Raw genomic sequence first — 21,744 nt, 5'->3', positions numbered from 1 at the left:
TGATTTTTGGATTCTATCTATATATACACATACACACACACACACACACACACACACACACATATATATATATATATATATATACACATACACACATACGAGGGTTGTTCATGAGGCACGTGAGCTGATCAGTACGTATTATGTTCACACGTATAATAAAAAATGGCTAAAAACTACGGCGCTGTTTTCAAGGGAAATCCGCCTCTGATTTTCAGCCGTTTTTTACGCTGAAAATGATTTTTAAATGTTTCATTGAGGCTCCAAAACGGTCTCAAGAAGGGATGCGCTGCCTCTTTTTATATATATATATATTTTTTAAACCGTGTAATAACACACCTTGTCTGAACTAAACGCCGTATTCCCCATGGATTTCAACGTGAAGCCATTTGTAAGCGGTTTGCTAGTGTTTTTCGCTTTACACTCTGGAATAGGCCTGAAAACACGGTGTGTGAACATAACCTTAGGGGTAGGTCCTCCCGCCGGTTTCCAGCCGTGTGTCTGATTATTTGCTGGACAATTCCTGATTAGGGTTACAATCCCCATGGACAGCTTACAGTGGATCAGTGGTTAGCATGATTGCCTCGCAGCGCCTGAGACCCGGGTTCAAATCTAACCAAGGACGGCGTCCGCATGGAGTTTGTACGTTCTCCCCGTGTTGGCGTGGGTTTCCTCCCACCCCCCCAAAAACATACCAATAAGGAATTTGGATTGTAAGGAGCTCTGTACAGCGCTGCGGAATATGTTTGCGCTGTAGAAGTAATAGAAATAAATAGGGCCGAGACCCGGTGACTGCGCTGCCAAACTACAGAGAATACCGGCTGGTGGTTCTACTCTCTAGGGTCTCGCAGCTTTGGGCGATTGTCCTGCTGTTTCTTGGCTTCGATCAAGACGTTAAATTATGACCCCACTCCGCCATGTACATCTGCAGGCTCTCGTGTCTTCAGAAGGGATTACGTCAGGACGTGTGGACTTTATATTTAGGAGGAGTCGTGCATCTCGGGCTCCCACACAACTTTTTACGCATTTTTCAGGCAACTCGCAGTGAAAATGACGGTACAATACGAGTGGATGATCTTCCCAAAACCCCATTCACGTGAAGCATTTTGTGTGTATTTCGGGGCTCTGAAGTCTCGCCGTGGATTTTACAACCTACACAGGTTTTATGGGCATAAACGCAATACAAGCAGATTGTTTACAGCACGTATGTACGCAGCCCCAGAGATCCAGTGAAACCTCTCCCCTGGTCAGACCCCGGGATCGCCCGGCAGTCATCCAGACACATGACGTAGATCCCTCATTCACAAGCCATTCCCCGACCCAGGACTGTCAGCAGAAGTGACCCACAAGGACAGACCCCACGCAGGGAGGACAGCTCTCACCTCTCCGGGAGCAAAGACGCTGGTCCTGTAGAAGCTTTGCTCCGCGTCCGACTCCTCTCCGCTCGCGCCATCATCATCCTCCACCTCTTCTCGTTCCTGCTCCATAACGTCTTCTGACACCACAAAGTCCACATCGTCAGCAGAGTCGTCCGCCTTCCTCTTCCGGGGCCGCCTCTTCCCGGTTTCCTCCGACATCATCTTATCTGGTTTAGGGGGAGAGGACAGTCCATACGCTGCCCATTCATGTGCTATGTCCTGGAAATGCATCATGGCCCTGGGGGGAGAAATCAGATGTGAGGGCACAGACTGACGACCAGCGATGGAGTGGCCTGAGGAATAAAAGGACTGGATTGTGGTGGTTAAACCCTTCTCACCCTAGGGTGAGCTTAGATATCACATGACCATTGACACCAGTGTGATGGAAGGAAGCCTGACATGATCTGACCGGCGCCCAGCGCAGCGAACCATGGCCTATGCTTCATTGTGGTGATATCCCCTCCTACAGACGCCCCATAACATGAGCGGCTCCACTTCTGCAGAGTGTGAACAGAGCCTTCATGTCAGAAGATGTGGGGTCCCAGCTCACGGATCACTGCGGTGAAGGGGCTGGAGTGTTCACATTTCTCAGCTGAAGCCAATGAGGGGTTAATGATAATGTGCTGTGGGTCCCTCAGTGGTTGGCATTCAGCTTACAGATCGCCCCAATAACTTCTCCTGACTCGTCAAATGTGTGGTCAGGGAAGACTCACGTTTTGGCGGCACGTCTCCTCGGACGACCACTTTGTGTCAGCTCCACCTCCACGTTCTCAGAGTCAGTCTGTCTGCTCTCCACACGGGTCTGGGCCTCCAGGTCTTGAGCCATCCGGATCACAAGAAGCTCAGCTTTAGTCTTGCGGCCTCGTTTCTTTGGCAACTTCACAGGTGTTTGCAGGAGAACAGATTCTTCAGAGGCCAAAGATTTATCCCCGGTGTCCATAAGAGAAGTATCTGCAAGACACAAAACCAAAACACACACATGAGGAAGAAAGGACGAGAGCCAGGGACCCGAGAGGAGCAGGAGAAAGGACGAGAGCCCGGGACTCGGGAGGAGCAGGAGAAAGGACGAGAGCCCGGGACTCGGGAGGAGCAGGAGAAAGGACGAGAGCACGGGACCCGGGAGGAGCAGGAGAAAGGACGAGAGCACGGGACCCGGGAGGAGCAGAAGAAAGGACGAGAGCACGGGACCCGGGAGGAGTAGGAGAAAGGACGAGAGCCCGGGACCCGGGAGGAGAAGGAGAAAGGACGACAGCACGGGACCCGGGAGGAGAAGAAGAAAGGACGAGAGCACGGGACCCGGGAGGAGCAGGAGAAAGGACGAGAGCACGGGACCCGGGAGGTGCAGGAGAAAGGACGAGAGCCGGGGAGGAGAAGGAGAAAGGACGAGAGCACGGGACCCGAGAGGAGCAGGAGAAAGGACGAGAGCCCGGGACTCGGGAGGAGCAGGAGAAAGGACGAGAGCCCGGGACCCGGGAGGAGCAGGAGAAAGGATGAGAGCCCGGGACCCGGGAGGAGAAGGAGAAAGGACGACAGCACGGGACCCGGGAGGAGAAGAAGAAAGGACGAGAGCACGGGACCCGGGAGGAGCAGGAGAAAGGACGAGAGCACGGGACCCGGGAGGTGCAGGAGAAAGGACGAGAGCCGGGGAGGAGAAGGAGAAAGGACGAGAGCACGAGACCCGAGAGGAGCAGGAGAAAGGACGAGAGCCCGGGACTCGGGAGGAGCAGGAGAAAGGACGAGAGCCCGGGACCCGGGAGGAGCAGGAGAAAGGATGAGAGCCCGGGACCCGGGAGGAGAAGGAGAAAGGACGACAGCACGGGACCCGGGAGGAGAAGAAGAAAGGACGAGAGCACGGGACCCGGGAGGAGCAGGAGAAAGGACGAGAGCACGGGACCCAGGAGGTGCAGGAGAAAGGACGAGAGCCGGGGAGGAGAAGGAGAAAGGACGAGAGCACGGGACCCGAGAGGAGCAGGAGAAAGGACGAGAGCCCGGCACTCGGGAGGAGCAGGAGAAAGGACGAGAGCCCGGGACCCGGGAGGAGCAGGAGAAAGGACGAGAGCCCGGGACCCAAGAGGAGCAGGAGAAAAGACGAGAGCACGGGACCCGGGAGGAGCAGGAGAAAGGACGAGACCCGGGATGAGCAGGAGAAAGGACGAGAGCACGGGACCCGGGAGGAGCAGGAGAAAGGACGAGAGCACGGGACCCGGGAGGAGCAGGAGAAAGGACGAGAGCACGGGACCCGGGAGGAGCAGGAGAAAGGACGAGAGCACGGGACCCGGGAGGAGCAGGAGAAAGGACGAGAGCCCGGGACCCGGGAGGAGCAGGAGAAAGGACGACAGCACGGGACCGGGGAGGAGAAGAAGAAAGGATGAGAGCACGGGTAAGCTGGTAAGGAGAGATGATGAGCCAAAGGTTCCAAGCCTGAAAATGGAGGTGGGGAGTAGGAAAACCTCTAGAAGATACATACCAGCAGTAGTCTGCACAGCCTCCTGCGCTGCCGGGAGAGAGGAGAGCGGTCCTTTCTGGGGGTTGTCACTGGGCAGATTCGCAGTCTTTACCGGAGACTGAATTACACCAAGACCGTTCCTGCCAGGAGACTGTACGAGAGGGACCACAGACTGCTGCATCTTGAGACCGCTGGTGTGAACGCTGACATCCAGGGGGAGGAGAGCGGGGTGAGGTAGACTCTCGTCTTCTCGGCTTTGTACCATGACCTCTGCAGTGAGCGGATTAAAGTGCTCAGGTCCAGATCCGTCCATTAACGTCATAGACTGTCACACCAGCGCCATATTACACTGCAGCGCCATCATCTACTGGGAGATAGGGGCAACAATGATACCTGTACATAAAGAGAGGACCAACAATGTCACCTATACATAGAGAGGACCAACAATGCCACCTGTACATAAAGAGAGAGCCAACAATGCCACCTGTACATAAAGAGAGGGCCAAAAATGTCACGTGTACATAAAGAGAGAGACAACAATGTCACCTGAACATAAAGAGAGGAGCCAACAATGTCACCTGTACATAAAGAGAGGAGCAACAATGTCACCTGTACATAAAGAGAGGAGCAACAATGTCACCTGTACATAAAGAGAGGAGCAACAATGTCACCTGTACATAGAGAGAGAGCCAACAATGTCACCTGTACATAGAGAGAGGAACAACAATGTCACCTGTACATAAAGAGAGGAGCAACAATGTCACCTGTACATAAAGAGAGGAGCCAACAATGTCACCTGTACATAAAGAGAGGAGCAACAATGTCACCTGTACATAAAGAGAGGAGCAACAATGTCACCTGTACATAAAGAGAGAACCAACAATGTCACCTGTACATAAAGAGAGGGCCAACAATGTCACCTGTACATAAAGAGAGAGCCAACAATGTCACCTGTACATAAAGAGAGGAGCAACAATGTCACCTGTACATAAAGAGAGGACCAACAATGTCACCTGTACATAAAGAGAGGACCAACAATGTCACCTGTACATAAAGAGAGGAGCAACAATGTCACCTGTACATAAAGAGAGGAGCCAACAATGTCACCTGTACATAAAGAGAGGAGCAACAATGTCACCTGTACATAGAGAGAGGCGCAACAATGTCACCTGTACATAGAGAGAGAGCCAACAATGTCACCTGTACATAAAGAGAGGAGCAACAATGTCACCTGTACATAAAGAGAGGAGCCAACAATGTCACCTGTACATAAAGAGAGGAGCAACAATGTCACCTGTACATAAAGAGAGAACCAACAATGTCACCTGTACATAAAGAGAGGGCCAACAATGTCACCTGTACATAAAGAGAGGGCCAACAATGTCACCTGTACATAAAGAGAGGAGCAACAATGTCACCTGTACATAAAGAGAGGAGCAACAATGTCACCTGTACATAAAGAGAGGAGCAACAATGTCACCTGTACATAAAGAGAGGAGCAACAATGTCACCTGTACATAAAGAGAGGAGCAACAATGTCACCTGTACATAAGAGGAGCAACAATGTCACCTGTACATAAAGAGAGGAGTAACAATGTCACCTGTACATAAAGAGAGGAGCAACAATGTCACCTGTACATAAAGAGAGGAGCAACAATGTCACCTGTACATAAAGAGAGGACCAACAATGTCACCTGTACATAAAGAGAGGAGCAACAATGTCACCTGTACATAAAGAGAGGGCCAACAATGTCACCTGTACATAAAGAGGAGCAACAATGTCACCTGTACATAAAGAGAGGGCCAACAATGTCACCTGTACATAGAGAGAGGACCAACAATGTCACCTGTACATAAAGAGAGGAGCAACAATGTCACCTGTACATAAAGAGAGGAGCAACAATGTCACCTGTACATAAAGAGGAGCAACAATGTCACCTGTACATAAAGAGAGGAGCAACAATGTCACCTGTACATAAAGAGAGGGCCAACAATGTCACCTGTACATAGAGAGGACCAACAATGTCACCTGTACATAAAGAGAGGAGCAACAATGTCACCTGTACATAAAGAGAGGACCAACAATGATACCTGTACATAAAGAGAGGAGCAACAATGTCACCTGTACATAAAGAGAGGAGCCAACAATGTCACCTGTACATAAAGAGAGGAGCCAACAATGTCACCTGTACATAAAGAGAGGAGCCAACAATGTCACCTGTACATAAAGAGAGGAGCCAACAATGTCACCTGTACATAAACAGAGGGCCAACAATGTCACCTGTACATAAAGAGAGGAGCAACAATGCCACCTGTACATAAAGAGAGGGCCAACAATGTCACCTGTACATAAAGAAAGGACCAACAATGTCACCTGTACATAGAGGAGCAACAATGTCACCTGTACATAAAGAGAGGAGCAACAATGTCACCTGTACATAAAGAGAGAGCCAACAATGTCACCTGTACATAAAGAGAGGAGCAACAATGTCACCTGTACATAAAGAGAGAACCAACAATGTCACCTGTACATAAAGAGAGGGCCAACAATGTCACCTGTACATAAAGAGAGGGCCAACAATGTCACCTGTACATAAAGAGAGGAGCAACAATGTCACCTGTACATAAAGAGGAGCAACAATGTCACCTGTACATAAAGAGGAGCAACAATGTCACCTGTACATAAAGAGAGGAGCAACAATGTCACCTGTACATAGAGAGGGGAGCAACAACGTCACCTGTACATAAAGAGAGGACCAACAATGTCACCTGTACATAAAGAGGAGCAACAATGTCACCTGTACATAAAGAGAGGAGCAACAATGTCACCTGTACATAGAGAGGGGAGCAACAACGTCACCTGTACATAAAGAGAGGACCAACAATGTCACCTGTACATAAAGAGGAGCAACAATGTCACCTGTACATAAAGAGAGAGCCAACAATGTCACCTGTACATAAAGAGAGAGCCAACAATGTCACCTGTACATAAAGAGAGGAGCAACAATGTCACCTGTACATAAAGAGAGGAGCAACAATGTCACTTGTACATAAAGAGAGAGCCAACAATGTCACCTGTACATAAAGAGAGAACCAACAATGTCACCTGTACATAGAGAGAGGAGCAACAATGTCACCTGTACATAAAGAGAGGAGCAACAATGTCACCTGTACATAAAGAGAGGGCCAACAATGTCACCTGTACATAAAGAGAGGAGCAACAATGTCACCTGTACATAAAGAGAGGAGCAACAATGTCACCTGTACATAAAGAGAGGAGCAACAATGTCACCTGTACATAAAGAGAGGAGCAACAATGTCACCTGTACATAAAGAGGAGCAACAATGTCATCTGTACATAAAGAGAGGACCAACAATGTCACCTGTACATAAAGAGAGGACCAACAATGTCACCTGTACATAAAGAGAGGAGCAACAATGTCACCTGTACATAAAGAGAGGAGCAACAATGTCACCTGTACATAAAGAGAGGAGCAACAATGTCACCTGTACATAAAGAGAGGAGCAACAATGTCACCTGTACATAAAGAGGGGAGCAACAATGTCACCTGTACATAAAGAGAGGACCAACAATGTCACCTGTACATAAAGAGAGGAGCAACAATGTCACCTGTACATAAAGAGAGGAGCAACAATGTCACCTGTACATAAAGAGAGGAGCAACAATGTCACCTGTACATAAAGAGAGGAGCAACAATGTCACCTGTACATAAAGAGAGGACCAACAATGTCACCTGTACATAAAGAGAGGACCAACAATGTCACCTGTACATAAAGAGAGGACCAACAACGTCACCTGTACATAAAGAGAGGTGAAGCAATGTCACCTGTACATAAAGAGAGGAGCAACAATGTCACCTGTACATAAAGAGAGGGCCAACAATGTCACCTGTACATAAAGAGAGGAGCAACAATGTCACCTGTACATAAAGAGAGGGCCAACAATGTCACCTGTACATAAAGAGAGGAGCAACAATGTCACCTGTACATAAAGAGAGAGCCAACAATGTCACCTGTACATAAGGAGAGGGCCAACAATGTCACCTGTACATAAAGAGAGGAGCAACAATGTCACCTGTACATAAAGAGAGGAGCAACAATGTCACCTGTACATAAAGAGAGGAGCAACAATGTCACCTGTACATAAAGAGAGGAGCAGCAATGTCACCTGTACATAAAGAGAGGAGCAACAATGTCACCTGTACATAAAGAGAGGGCCAACAATGTCACCTGTACATAAAGAGAGGAGCAACAATGTCACCTGTACATAAAGAGAGGAGCAACAATGTCACCTGTACATAAAGAGAGGAGCAACAATGTCACCTGTACATAGAGAGAGGAGCAACAATGTCACCTGTACATAAAGAGAGAGCCAACAATGTCACCTGTACATAAAGAGAGGAGCAACAATGTCACCTGTACATAAAGAGAGGAGCAACAATGTCACCTGTACATAAAGAGAGAACCAACAATGTCACCTGTACATAAAGAGAGAGCCAACAATGTCACCTGTACATAAAGAGAGGAGCAACAATGTCACCTGTACATAAAGAGAGGACCAACAATGTCACCTGTACATAAAGAGAGGAGCAACAATGTCACCTGTACATAAAGAGAGAGCCAACAATGTCACCTGTACATAAAGAGAGGAGCAACAATGTCACCTGTACATAAAGAGAGGGCCAACAATGTCACCTGTACATAAAGAGAGGAGCAACAATGTCACCTGTACATAAAGAGAGGAGCAACAATGTCACCTGTACATAAAGAGAGGACCAACAATGTCACCTGTACATAAAGAGAGGACCAACAATGTCACCTGTACATAAAGAGAGGAGCAACAATGTCACCTGTACATAAAGAGAGAACCAACAATGTCACCTGTACATAAAGAGAGGAGCAACAATGTCACCTGTACATAAAGAGAGGAGCAACAATGTCACCTGTACATAAAGAGAGGAGCAACAATGTCACCTGTACATAAAGAGAGGAGCAACAATGTCACCTGTACATAAAGAGAGGAGCCAACAATGTCACCTGTACATAAAGAGAGGAGCAACAACGTCACCTGTACATAAAGAGGACCAACAACGTCACCTGTACATAAAGAGAGGAGCAACAATGTCACCTGTACATAAAGAGAGAGCCAACAATGTCACCTGTACATAAAGAGAGAACCAACAATGTCACCTGTACATAAAGAGAGGAGCAACAATGTCACCTGTACATAAAGAGGGCCAACAATGTCACCTGTACATAAAGAGAGGAGCAACAATGTCACCTGTACATAAAGAGAGGACCAACAATGTCACCTGTACATAAAGAGAGAGCCAACAATGTCACCTGTACATAAAGAGAGGAGCAACAACGTCACCTGTACATAAAGAGGACCAACAACGTCACCTGTACATAAAGAGAGGGCCAACAATGTCACCTGTACATAAAGAGAGGAGCAACAATGTCACCTGTACATAAAGAGAGGAGCAACAATGTCACCTGTACATAAAGAGAGGAGCAACAATGTCACCTGTACATAAAGAGAGGAGCAACAATGTCACCTGTACATAAAGAGAGGGCCAACAATGTCACCTGTACATAAAGAGAGGAGCAACAATGTCACCTGTACATAAAGAGAGGAGCAACAATGTCACCTGTACATAAAGAGAGGAGCAACAATGTCACCTGTACATAAAGAGAGGGCCAACAATGTCACCTGTACATAAAGAGAGGAGCAACAATGTCACCTGTACATAAAGAGAGGAGCAACAATGTCACCTGTACATAAAGAGAGGAGCAACAATGTCACCTGTACATAAAGAGATGAGCAACAATGTCACCTGTACATAAAGAGAGAGCCAACAATGTCACCTGTACATAAAGAGAGGAGCAACAATGTCACCTGTACATAAAGAGAGAAGCAACAATGTCACCTGTACATAAAGAGAGGAGCAACAATGTCACCTGTACATAAAGAGAGGAGCAGCAATGTCACCTGTACATAAAGAGAGGAGCAGCAATGTCACCTGTACATAAAGAGAGGAGCAACAATGTCACCTGTACATAAAGAGAGGAGCAACAATGTCACCTGTACATAAAGAGAGGAGCAGCAATGTCACCTGTACATAAAGAGAGGCGCAACAATGTCACCTGTACATAGAGAGAGAGCCAACAATGTCACCTGTACATAAAGAGAGGAGCAACAATGTCACCTGTACATAAAGAGAGGACCAACAATGTCACCTGTACATAAAGAGAGAGCCAACAATGTCACCTGTACATAAAGAGAGGAACAACAATGTCACCTGTACATAAAGAGAGGAGCAACAATGTCACCTGTACATAAAGAGAGGAGCAACAATGTCACCTGTACATAAAGAGAGGAGCAACAATGTCACCTGTACATAAAGAGAGGAGCCAACAATGTCACCTGTACATAAAGAGAGGAGCAACAATGTCACCTGTACATAAAGAGAGGAGCAACAATGTCACCTGTACATAAAGAGAGGAGCAACAATGTCACCTGTACATAAAGAGAGAGCCAACAATGTCACCTGTACATAAAGAGAGGAGCAACAATGTCACCTGTACATAAAGAGAGGGCCAACAATGTCACCTGTACATAAAGAGAGGAGCAACAATGTCACCTGTACATAAAGAGAGGAGCAACAATGTCACCTGTACATAAAGAGAGGACCAACAATGTCACCTGTACATAAAGAGAGGACCAACAATGTCACCTGTACATAAAGAGAGGAGCAACAATGTCACCTGTACATAAAGAGAGAACCAACAATGTCACCTGTACATAAAGAGAGGAGCAACAATGTCACCTGTACATAAAGAGAGGAGCAACAATGTCACCTGTACATAAAGAGAGGAGCAACAATGTCACCTGTACATTAAGAGAGGAGCAACAATGTCACCTGTACATAAAGAGAGGACCAACAATGTCACCTGTACATAGAGAGGAGCAACAATGTCACCTGTACATAAAGAGAGAACCAACAATGTCACCTGTACATAAAGAGAGGAGCAACAATGTCACCTGTACATAAAGAGAGGAGCAACAATGTCACCTGTACATAAAGAGAGGAGCAACAATGTCACCTGTACATAAAGAGAGGAGCAACAATGTCACCTGTACATAAAGAGAGGAGCAGCAATGTCACCTGTACATAAAGAGAGGAGCAACAATGTCACCTGTACATAAAGAGAGGGCCAACAATGTCACCTGTACATAAAGAGAGGAGCAACAATGTCACCTGTACATAAAGAGAGGAGCAACAATGTCACCTGTACATAAAGAGAGGAGCAACAATGTCACCTGTACATAGAGAGAGGAGCAACAATGTCACCTGTACATAAAGAGAGAGCCAACAATGTCACCTGTACATAAAGAGAGGAGCAACAATGTCACCTGTACATAAAGAGAGGAGCAACAATGTCACCTGTACATAAAGAGAGAACCAACAATGTCACCTGTACATAAAGAGAGAGCCAACAATGTCACCTGTACATAAAGAGAGGAGCAACAATGTCACCTGTACATAAAGAGAGGACCAACAATGTCACCTGTACATAAAGAGAGGAGCAACAATGTCACCTGTACATAAAGAGAGAGCCAACAATGTCACCTGTACATAAAGAGAGGAGCAACAATGTCACCTGTACATAAAGAGAGGGCCAACAATGTCACCTGTACATAAAGAGAGGAGCAACAATGTCACCTGTACATAAAGAGAGGAGCAACAATGTCACCTGTACATAAAGAGAGGACCAACAATGTCACCTGTACATAAAGAGAGGACCAACAATGTCACCTGTACATAAAGAGAGGAGCAACAATGTCACCTGTACATAAAGAGAGAACCAACAATGTCACCTGTACATAAAGAGAGGAGCAACAATGTCACCTGTACATAAAGAGAGGAGCAACAATGTCACCTGTACATAAAGAGAGGAGCAACAATGTCACCTGTACATAAAGAGAGGAGCAACAATGTCACCTGTACATAAAGAGAGGAGCCAACAATGTCACCTGTACATAAAGAGAGGAGCAACAACGTCACCTGTACATAAAGAGGACCAACAACGTCACCTGTACATAAAGAGAGGAGCAACAATGTCACCTGTACATAAAGAGAGAGCCAACAATGTCACCTGTACATAAAGAGAGAACCAACAATGTCACCTGTACATAAAGAGAGAACCAACAATGTCACCTGTACATAAAGAGAGGAGCAACAATGTCACCTGTACATAAAGAGAGGAGCAACAATGTCACCTGTACATAAAGAGAGGACCAACAATGTCACCTGTACATAGAGAGGAGCAACAATGTCACCTGTACATAAAGAGAGGAGCAACAATGCCACCTGTACATAAAGAGAGGAGCAACAATGTCACCTGTACATAAAGAGAGGACCAACAATGTCACCTGTACATAAAGAGAGAGCCAACAATGTCACCTGTACATAAAGAGAGGAGCAACAACGTCACCTGTACATAGAGGAGCAACAATGTCACCTGTACATAAAGAGAGGAGCAACAATGTCACCTGTACATAAAGAGAGGGCCAACAATGTCACCTGTACATAAAGAGAGGAGCAACAATGTCACCTGTACATAAAGAGAGGAGCAACAATGTCACCTGTACATAAAGAGAGGAGCAACAATGTCACCTGTACATAAAGAGAGGAGCAACAATGTCACCTGTACATAAAGAGAGGGCCAACAATGTCACCTGTACATAAAGAGAGGGCCAACAATAACACCTGTATATAAAGAGAGGAGCAACAATGTCACCTGTACATAAAGAGAGGACCAACAATGTCACCTGTACATAAAGAGAGGACCAACAATGTCACCTGTACATAAAGAGAGGACCAACAATGTCACCTGTACATAAAGAGAGGAGCAACAATGTCACCTGTACATAAAGAGAGGAGCAACAATGTCACCTGTACATAAAGAGAGGAGCAACAATGTCACCTGTACATAAAGAGAGGAGCAACAATGTCACCTGTACATAAAGAGAGGAGCAACAATGTCACCTGTACATAAAGAGAGGGCCAACAATGTCACCTGTACATAAAGAGAGGGCCAACAATGACACCTGTATATAAAGAGAGGAGCAACAATGTCACCTGTACATAAAGAGAGGAGCAACAATGTCACCTGTACATAAAGAGAGGAGCAACAATGTCACCTGTACATAAAGAGAGGGCCAACAATGTCACCTGTACATAAAGAGAGGGCCAACAATGACACCTGTACATAAAGAGAGGAGCAACAATGTCACCTGTACATAAAGAGAGGACCAACAATGTCACCTGTACATAAAGAGAGGAGCAACAATGTCACCTGTACATAAAGAGAGGGCCAACAATGTCACCTGTACATAAAGAGAGGAGCAACAATGTCACCTGTACATAAAGAGAGAACCAACAATGTCACCTGTACATAAAGAGAGAGCCAACAATGTCACCTGTACATAAAGAGAGGAGCAACAATGTCACCTGTACATAAAGAGAGGAGCAACAATGTCACCTGTACATAAAGAGAGGGCCAACAATGTCACCTGTACATAAAGAGAGGGCCAACAATGACACCTGTACATAAAGAGAGGAGCAACAATGTCACCTGTACATAAAGAGAGGACCAACAATGTCACCTGTACATAAAGAGAGGAGCAACAATGTCACCTGTACATAAAGAGAGGGCCAACAATGTCACCTGTACATAAAGAGAGGAGCAACAATGTCACCTGTACATAAAGAGAGAACCAACAATGTCACCTGTACATAAAGAGAGAGCCAACAATGTCACCTGTACATAAAGAGAGGAGCAACAATGTCACCTGTACATAAAGAGAGGAGCAACAATGTCACCTGTACATAAAGAGAGAGCCAACAATGTCACCTGTACATAAAGAGAGGAGCCAACAATGTCACCTGTACATAAAGAGAGGAGCAACAATGTCACCTGTACATAAAGAGAGGACCAACAATGTCACCTGTACATAAAGAGAGGAGCAACAACGTCACCTGTACATAAAGAGAGGGCCAACAATGCCACCTGTACATAAAGAGAGAACCAACAATGTCACCTGTACATAAAGAGAGGGCCAACAATGTCACCTGTACATAAAGAGGACCAACAACGTCACCTGTACATAAAGAGAGGAGCAACAATGTCACCTGTACATAAAGAGAGGAGCAACAATGTCACCTGTACATAAAGAGAGGAGCCAACAATGTCACCTGTACATAAAGAGAGGAGCAACAATGTCACCTGTACATAAAGAGAGGAGCCAACAATGTCACCTGTACATAGAGAGGAGCAACAATGTCACCTGTACATAAAGAGAGAACCAACAATGTCACCTGTACATAAAGAGAGGAGCAACAATGTCACCTGTACATAAAGAAAGGAGCAACAATGTCACCTGTACATAAAGAGAGGGCCAACAATGTCACCAGTACATAAAGAGAGAGCCAACAATGTCACCTGTACATAAAGAGAGAGCCAACAATGTCACCTGTACATAAAGAGAGAGCCAACAATGTCACCTGTACATAAAGAGAGGGCCAACAATGTCACCTGTACATAAAGAGAGGAGCCAACAATGTCACCTGTACATAAAGAGAGAGCCAACAATGTCACCTGTACATAAAGAGAGGAGCCAACAATGTCACCTGTACATAAAGAGAGGAGAAACAATGTCACCTATACATAAAGAGAGGAGCAACAATGTCACCTGTACATAAAGAGAGGAGCAACAATGTCACCTGTACATAAAGAGAGGAGCAACAATGTCACCTGTACATAAAGAGAGGAGCAACAATGTCACCTGTACATAGAGAGAGGAGCAACAATGTCACCTGTACATAAAGAGAGGAACAACAATGTCACCTGTACATAAAGAGAGGAACAACAATGTCACCTGTACATAAAGAGAGGAGCAGCAATGTCACCTGTACATAAAGAGAGGACCAACAATGTCACCTGTACATAAAGAGAGGACCAACAATGTCACCTGTACATAAAGAGAGGGCCAACAATGACACCTGTATATAGAGAGAGGACCAACAATGTCACCTGTACATAAAGAGAGGACCAACAATGTCACCTGTACATAAAGAGAGGGCCAACAATGTCACCTGTACATAAAGAGAGGACCAACAATGTCACCTGTACATAAAGAGAGGGCCAACAATGTCACCTGTACATAAAGAGAGGACCAACAATGTCACCTGTACATAAAGAGAGGACCAACAATGTCACCTGTACATAAAGAGAGGAGCAACAATGTCACCTGTACATAAAGAGAGAGCCAACAATGTCACCTGTACATAAAGAGAGGAGCAACAATGTCACCTGTACATAAAGAGAGGAGCAACAATGTCACCTGTACATAAAGAGAGGAGCAGCAATGTCACCTGTACATAAAGAGAGGGCCAACAATGTCACCTGTACATAAAGAGAGGACCAACAATGACACCTGTACATAAAGAGGGCCAACAATGTCACCTGTACATAAAGAGAGGAGCAACAATGTCACCTGTACATAAAGAGAGGACCAACAATGTCACCTGTACATAAAGAGAGAGCCAACAATGTCACCTGTACATAAAGAGAGGAGCAACAACGTCACCTGTACATAAAGAGGACCAACAACGTCACCTGTACATAAAGAGAGGAGCAACAATGTCACCTGTACATAAAGAGAAGAGCAACAATGTCACCTGTACATAAAGAGAGGAGCAACAATGTCACATGTACATAAAGAGAGGAGCAACAATGTCACCTGTACATAAAGAGAGGAGCAACAATGTCACCTGTACATAAAGAGAGGAGCAACAATGTCACCTGTACATAAAGAGAGGGCCAACAATGTCACCTGTACATAAAGAGAGGGCCAACAATGTCACCTGTACATAAAGAGAGGGCCAACAATGTCACCTGTACATAAAGAGAGGAGCAACAATGTCACCTGTACATAAAGAGAGGAGCAACAATGTCACCTGTACATAAAGAGAGGAGCAACAATGTCACCTGTACATAAAGAGAGGGCCAACAATGTCACCTGTACATAAAGAGAGGAGCAACAATGTCACCTGTACATAAAGAGAGGAGCAACAATGTCACCTGTACATAAAGAGAGGAGCAACAATGTCACCTGTACATAAAGAGAGGAGCAACAATGTCACCTGTACATAAAGAGAGAGCCAACAATGTCACCTGTACATAAAGAGAGGAGCAACAATGTCACCTGTACATAAAGAGAGAAGCAACAATGTCACCTGTACATAAAGAGAGGAGCAACAATGTCACCTGTACATAAAGAGAGGAGCAGCAATGTCACCTGTACATAAAGAGAGGAGCAGCAATGTCACCTGTACATAAAGAGAGGAGCAACAATGTCACCTGTACATAAAGAGAGGAGCAACAATGTCACCTGTACATAAAGAGAGGAGCAGCAATGTCACCTGTACATAAAGAGAGGAGCAGCAATGTCACCTGTACATAAAGAGAGGAGCAGCAATGTCACCTGTACATAAAGAGAGGGCCAACAATGTCACCTGTACATAAAGAGAGAGCCAACAATGTCACCTGTACATAAAGAGAGGAGCAACAATGTCACCTGTACATAAAGAGAGGACCAACAATGTCACCTGTACATAAAGAGAGAGCCAACAATGTCACCTGTACATAAAGAGAGGAGCAACAATGTCACCTGTACATAAAGAGAGGAGCAACAATGCCACCTGTACATAAAGAGAGCCAACAATGTCACCTGTACATAAAGAGAGGAACAACAATGTCACCTGTACATAAAGAGAGGAGCAACAATGTCACCTGTACATAAAGAGAGGAGCAACAATGTCACCTGTACATAAAGAGAGGAGCAACAATGTCACCTGTACATAAAGAGAGGGCCAACAATGTCACCTGTACATAAAGAGAGGAGCAACAATGTCACCTGTACATAAAGAGAGGAGCAACAATGTCACCTGTACATAAAGAGAGGAGCAACAATGTCACCTGTACATAAAGAGAGGAGCCAACAATGTCACCTGTACATAAAGAGAGGAGCAACAATGTCACCTGTACATAAAGAGAGGAGCAACAATGTCACCTGTACATAAAGAGAGAGCCAACAATGTCACCTGTACATAAAGAGAGGAGCAACAATGTCACCTGTACATAAAGAGAGGGCCAACAATGTCACCTGTACATAAAGAGAGGAGCAACAATGTCACCTGTACATAAAGAGAGGAGCAACAATGTCACCTGTACATAAAGAGAGGAGCAACAATGTCACCTGTACATAAAGAGAGGAGCAACAATGTCACCTGTACATAAAGAGAGGAGCAACAATGTCACCTGTACATAAAGAGAGGAGCAACAATGTCACCTGTACATAAAGAGAGGAGCAACAATGTCACCTGTACATAAAGAGAGGAGCAACAATGTCACCTGTACATAAAGAGAGGAGCAACAATGTCACCTGTACATAAAGAGAGGGCCAACAATGTCACCTGTACATAAAGAGAGAACCAACAATGTCACCTGTACATAAAGAGAGGAGCAACAATGTCACCTGTACATAAAGAGAGGAGCAACAATGTCACCTGTACATAAAGAGAGGAGCAACAATGTCACCTGTACATTAAGAGAGGAGCAACAATGTCACCTGTACATAAAGAGAGGACCAACAATGTCACCTGTACATAAAGAGAGGAGCAACAATGTCACCTGTACATAAAGAGAGAACCAACAATGTCACCTGTACATAAAGAGAGGAGCAACAATGTCACCTGTACATAAAGAGAGGAGCAACAATGTCACCTGTACATAAAGAGAGGAGCAACAATGTCACCTGTACATAAAGAGAGGAGCAACAATGTCACCTGTACATAGAGAGGAGCAACAATGTCACCTGTACATAAAGAGAGGAGCAACAATGTCACCTGTACATAAAGAGAGGAGCCAACAATGTCACCTGTACATAAAGAGAGGAGCAACAATGTCACCTGTACATAAAGAGAGGGCCAACAATGTCACCTGTACATAAAGAGAGGACCAACAATGTCACCTGTACATAATGAGAGGAGCAACAATGTCACCTGTACATAAAGAGAGGAGCCAACAATGTCACCTGTACATAAAGAGAGGAGCAACAATGTCACCTGTACATAAAGAGAGGAGCAACAATGTCACCTGTACATAAAGAGAGAACCAACAATGTCACCTGTACATAAAGAGGACCAACAATGACACCTGTACATAAAGAGGGCCAACAATGTCACCTGTACATAAAGAGAGGAGCAACAATGTCACCTGTACATAAAGAGAGGAGCAACAATGTCACCTGTACATAAAGAGAGGAGCAACAATGTCACCTGTACATAAAGAGAGAGCCAACAATGTCACCTGTACATAGAGAGAGGGTGACGGAGAGAATAGACAATGAAGAGAAGCGAAAATCGCCATCTTCCTGCTCCAAATAATGCAGAGAAGTTCCCCTGCAACCAAATTATTCCCCCAGCATGCACCTGCACCCAAACCCTCACATAGGTCACCTGCAGCCACACATGCAGCACAGGGGGAGGGGTCACCTGCAGCCACACATGCAACACAGGGGGAGGGGTCACCTGCAGCCACACATGCAGCACTGGGGGAGGGGTCACCTGCAGCACAGGGGGAGGTGTCACCTGCAGCCACACATGCAGCACAGGGGGAGGGGTCACCTGCAGCCACACATGCAACACAGGGGGAGGGGTCACCTGCAGCCACACATGCAGCACAGGGGGAGGGGTCACCTGCAGCACAGGGGGAGGGGTCACCTGCAGCCACACATGCAGCACAGGGGGAGGGGTCACCTGCAGCCACACATGCAGCACTGGTGGAGGGGGTCACCTGCAGCACAGGGGGAGGGGTCACCTGCAGCACAGGGGAGGTCACCTGCAGCCACACATGCAGCACAGGGGGAGGGGTCACCTGCAGCCACACATGCAGCACAGGGGGAGGGGTCACCTGCAGCCACACATGCAGCACTGGGGGAGGGGTCACCTGCAGCACAGGGGGAGGGGTCACCTGCAGCCACACATGCAGCACAGGGGGAGGGGTCACCTGCAGCTACACATGCAGCACTGGTGGAGGGGGTCACCTGCAGCACAGGGGGAGGGGTCACCTGCAGCACAGGGGGAGGGGTCACCTGCAGCCACACATGCAGCACAGGGGGAGGGGTCACCTGCAGCCACACATGCAGCACTGGGGGAGGGGTCACCTGCAGCACAGGGGGAGGGGTCACCTGCAGCACAAGGGAGGTCACCTGCAACCACACATGCAGCACCGGGGAGGTCACCTGCTCCCCCTAGTGTCAGTCATACACATTACACCTACATAAGACCAATAGATACAACATACAGAGTAAAAACTAAACTAGTGCGCGGGGAGGGGCTATCTATAACGACCAATCACACTCCGGCTCTCACTTCCCGGAGGTCAGTTTCGAAATGAAAGCAGTGATGTGATTGGCTGTAACAGACAGACATCCAAACTATTCTATATAATGTGAAAACCATAGACAGACCCGGGATCACAGCCGCCGCTCTCCAATATCGGGGCTGAGACTCTGCCGCTAGTACTCCGGCTGTAACGTTTAAACCCGGCGCCGGTGTCTGCGGGCGCGTACTAGTGACGTCACTGAGATACTTAACCCCCTCAGTGAAGACCTGAGTCTCCGATAAAATGGCGCCCGCGCGCAGACTTAGACACCGGCCATATTATCAGAGTCCCGGCTACAAAAACATGGAGGGGGCGGCATGTATCGGGAGGATCTGTGCGGACACCACGTGATGCTGGGCTCGTTCTGTAAAAGACTTCAGCGCTTCCCGCTGCTCCTCCCTGGTCCCAGCTTCCTCCAGTCATGAATGGTCGAGTTCTGTCCTCAGAGTTATTAATACACCGGATACCAACAGATCAGGAGGAAACTGCGCCAAAGTGGGACAGGGCGCTAACCGGGGACGTTACGACTCCTCAGACCCTTTATATAGACGCCTCTAAAAACTCCAGAGAGGCGCAAAACACGTCTGACGGCCGCGATCTACGACACGTTTATGAGCAAAAGAATTGTGGATTATTTTGTGTAGAAAAAACGTTAAAAAATAAACCTGCCAGGAAATGACATCACCAGTCTCCGCCTCCTGCCATGAGATTCCATCACCAGTCTCCGCCTCCTGCCATGAGATGACATCATCGGTTTCCGCCTCCCGCCATGGAATGACATCATCAGTCTCCGCCTCCCGCCATGACATCACCAGTGTCCGCCTCCCGCCATGAGATTACATCACTAGTCTCCTCCCGCCATTAAATTACATCACTAGTCTCCGCCTCCCGCCATGAAATTACATCACTAGTCTCCGCCTCCCGCCATGAGATTATATCACTAGTCTCCGCTTTGAGATTACATCACTAGTCTCCTCCCTCCAAGAGATTACATCACAAGTCTCCGCCTCCCGCCATGAGATTACATCACTCGTCTCCGCCCCCCACCATGAGATTACATCACTAGTCTCCGCCTCCCGCCATGAGATTACATCACTAGTCTCCGCTTTGAGATTACATCACTAGTCTCCTCCCTCCAAGAGATTACATCACAAGTCTCCGCCTCCCGCCATGAGATTACATCACTAGTCTCCGCCCCCCGCCATGAGATTACATCACTAGTCTCCGCCTCTCGCCATGAGATTACATCACTAGTCTCCGCCTCCCACCATGAGATTACATCACTAGACTCCGCCTCCGGCCAGATTACATCACCAGTCTTTGCCTCCCACAATGAGATTACATAACCAGGCTCCGCCTCCGGCAATGAGATTACATCACTAGTCTCCGCCTCCCGCCATGAAATGACATCACTAGTCTCCACCTCCCGCCATGATGGCATAGATGACGGGGGCTGGGTCACCAGTGAATCACAATTGGAACATGGTGCAGATGCCTGAATTCAGTCCCTGCAATTGATCTTGGAGGTTTATTAGGACGCAATGTTCAGGATTACCGCAATGTCCAGTTTTATGAAGATCTCTGGGGTAAGCTGCGCCGGATTTATGAAGATCTCTGGGGTAAACTGCGCCGGATTTATGAAGATCTCTGGGGTAAACTGCGCCGGATTTATGAAGATCTCTGGGGTAAACTGCGCCGGATTTATAAAGATCTCTGGGGTAAGCTGCGCCGGATTTATGAAGATCTCTGGGGTAAACTGCGCCGGATTTATAAAGATCTCTGGGGTAAGCTGCGCCGGATTTATGAAGATCTCTGGGGTAAACTGCGCCGGATTTATAAAGATCTCTGGGGTAAGCTGCGCCGGATTTATGAAGATCTCTGGGATAAGCTGCGCCGGATTTATGAAGATCTCTGGGGTAAGCTGCGCCGGATTTATGAAGATCTCTGGGATAAGCTGCGCCGGATTTATGAAGATCTCTGGGGTAAACTGCGCCGGATTTATGAAGATCTCTGGGGTAAACTGCGCCGGATTTATAAAGATCTCTGGGGTAAGCTGCGCCGGATTTATGAAGATCTCTGGGGTAAACGGCGCCGGATTTATGAAGATCTCTGGGGTAACCTGCGCCGGATTTATGAAGATCTCTGGGATAAGCTGCGCCGGATTTATGAAGATCTCTGGGGTAAACTGCGCCGGATTTATCAACATCTCTGGGGTAAGCTGCGCCGGATTTATGAAGATCTCTGGGGTAAACTGCGCCGGATTTATGAAGATCTCTGGGGTAAACTGCGCCGGATTTATGAAGATCTCTGGGGTAAGCTGCGCCGGATTTATGAAGATCTCTGGGA

The 21,744-nt window shown here is 46.8% G+C and overlaps 1 protein-coding gene across 1 annotated transcript in view; it reads right to left on the bottom strand.

Annotated features, from left to right (window-relative positions):
• Positions 1–19,594, bottom strand: part of LOC142683575 (general transcription factor 3C polypeptide 2-like) — a 34,642-nt gene extending 15,048 nt beyond the window's left edge. The window contains exons 1-4 of the mRNA XM_075847419.1: positions 19,484–19,594; positions 3,883–4,225; positions 2,129–2,366; positions 1,380–1,653 (exon numbers count right to left, since the gene is read on the bottom strand). Of these exons, the coding sequence (XP_075703534.1) occupies positions 1,380–1,653; positions 2,129–2,366; positions 3,883–4,183 (813 nt within the window). The 5' untranslated portion in view covers positions 4,184–4,225; positions 19,484–19,594. The remainder of the gene's footprint in view (positions 1–1,379; positions 1,654–2,128; positions 2,367–3,882; positions 4,226–19,483) is intronic.
• Between the last annotated feature and the right edge of the window lie 2,150 nt (positions 19,595–21,744).

The sequence above is a fragment of the Rhinoderma darwinii genome (genome assembly GCF_050947455.1).
Source record: "Rhinoderma darwinii isolate aRhiDar2 chromosome 4 unlocalized genomic scaffold, aRhiDar2.hap1 SUPER_4_unloc_1, whole genome shotgun sequence".
In the NCBI taxonomy this organism is placed as follows: Eukaryota; Metazoa; Chordata; class Amphibia; order Anura; family Rhinodermatidae; genus Rhinoderma; species Rhinoderma darwinii.
Note: the sequence above shows the minus strand (reverse complement) of the source record. Positions and strands in the feature narration are given on the sequence as shown.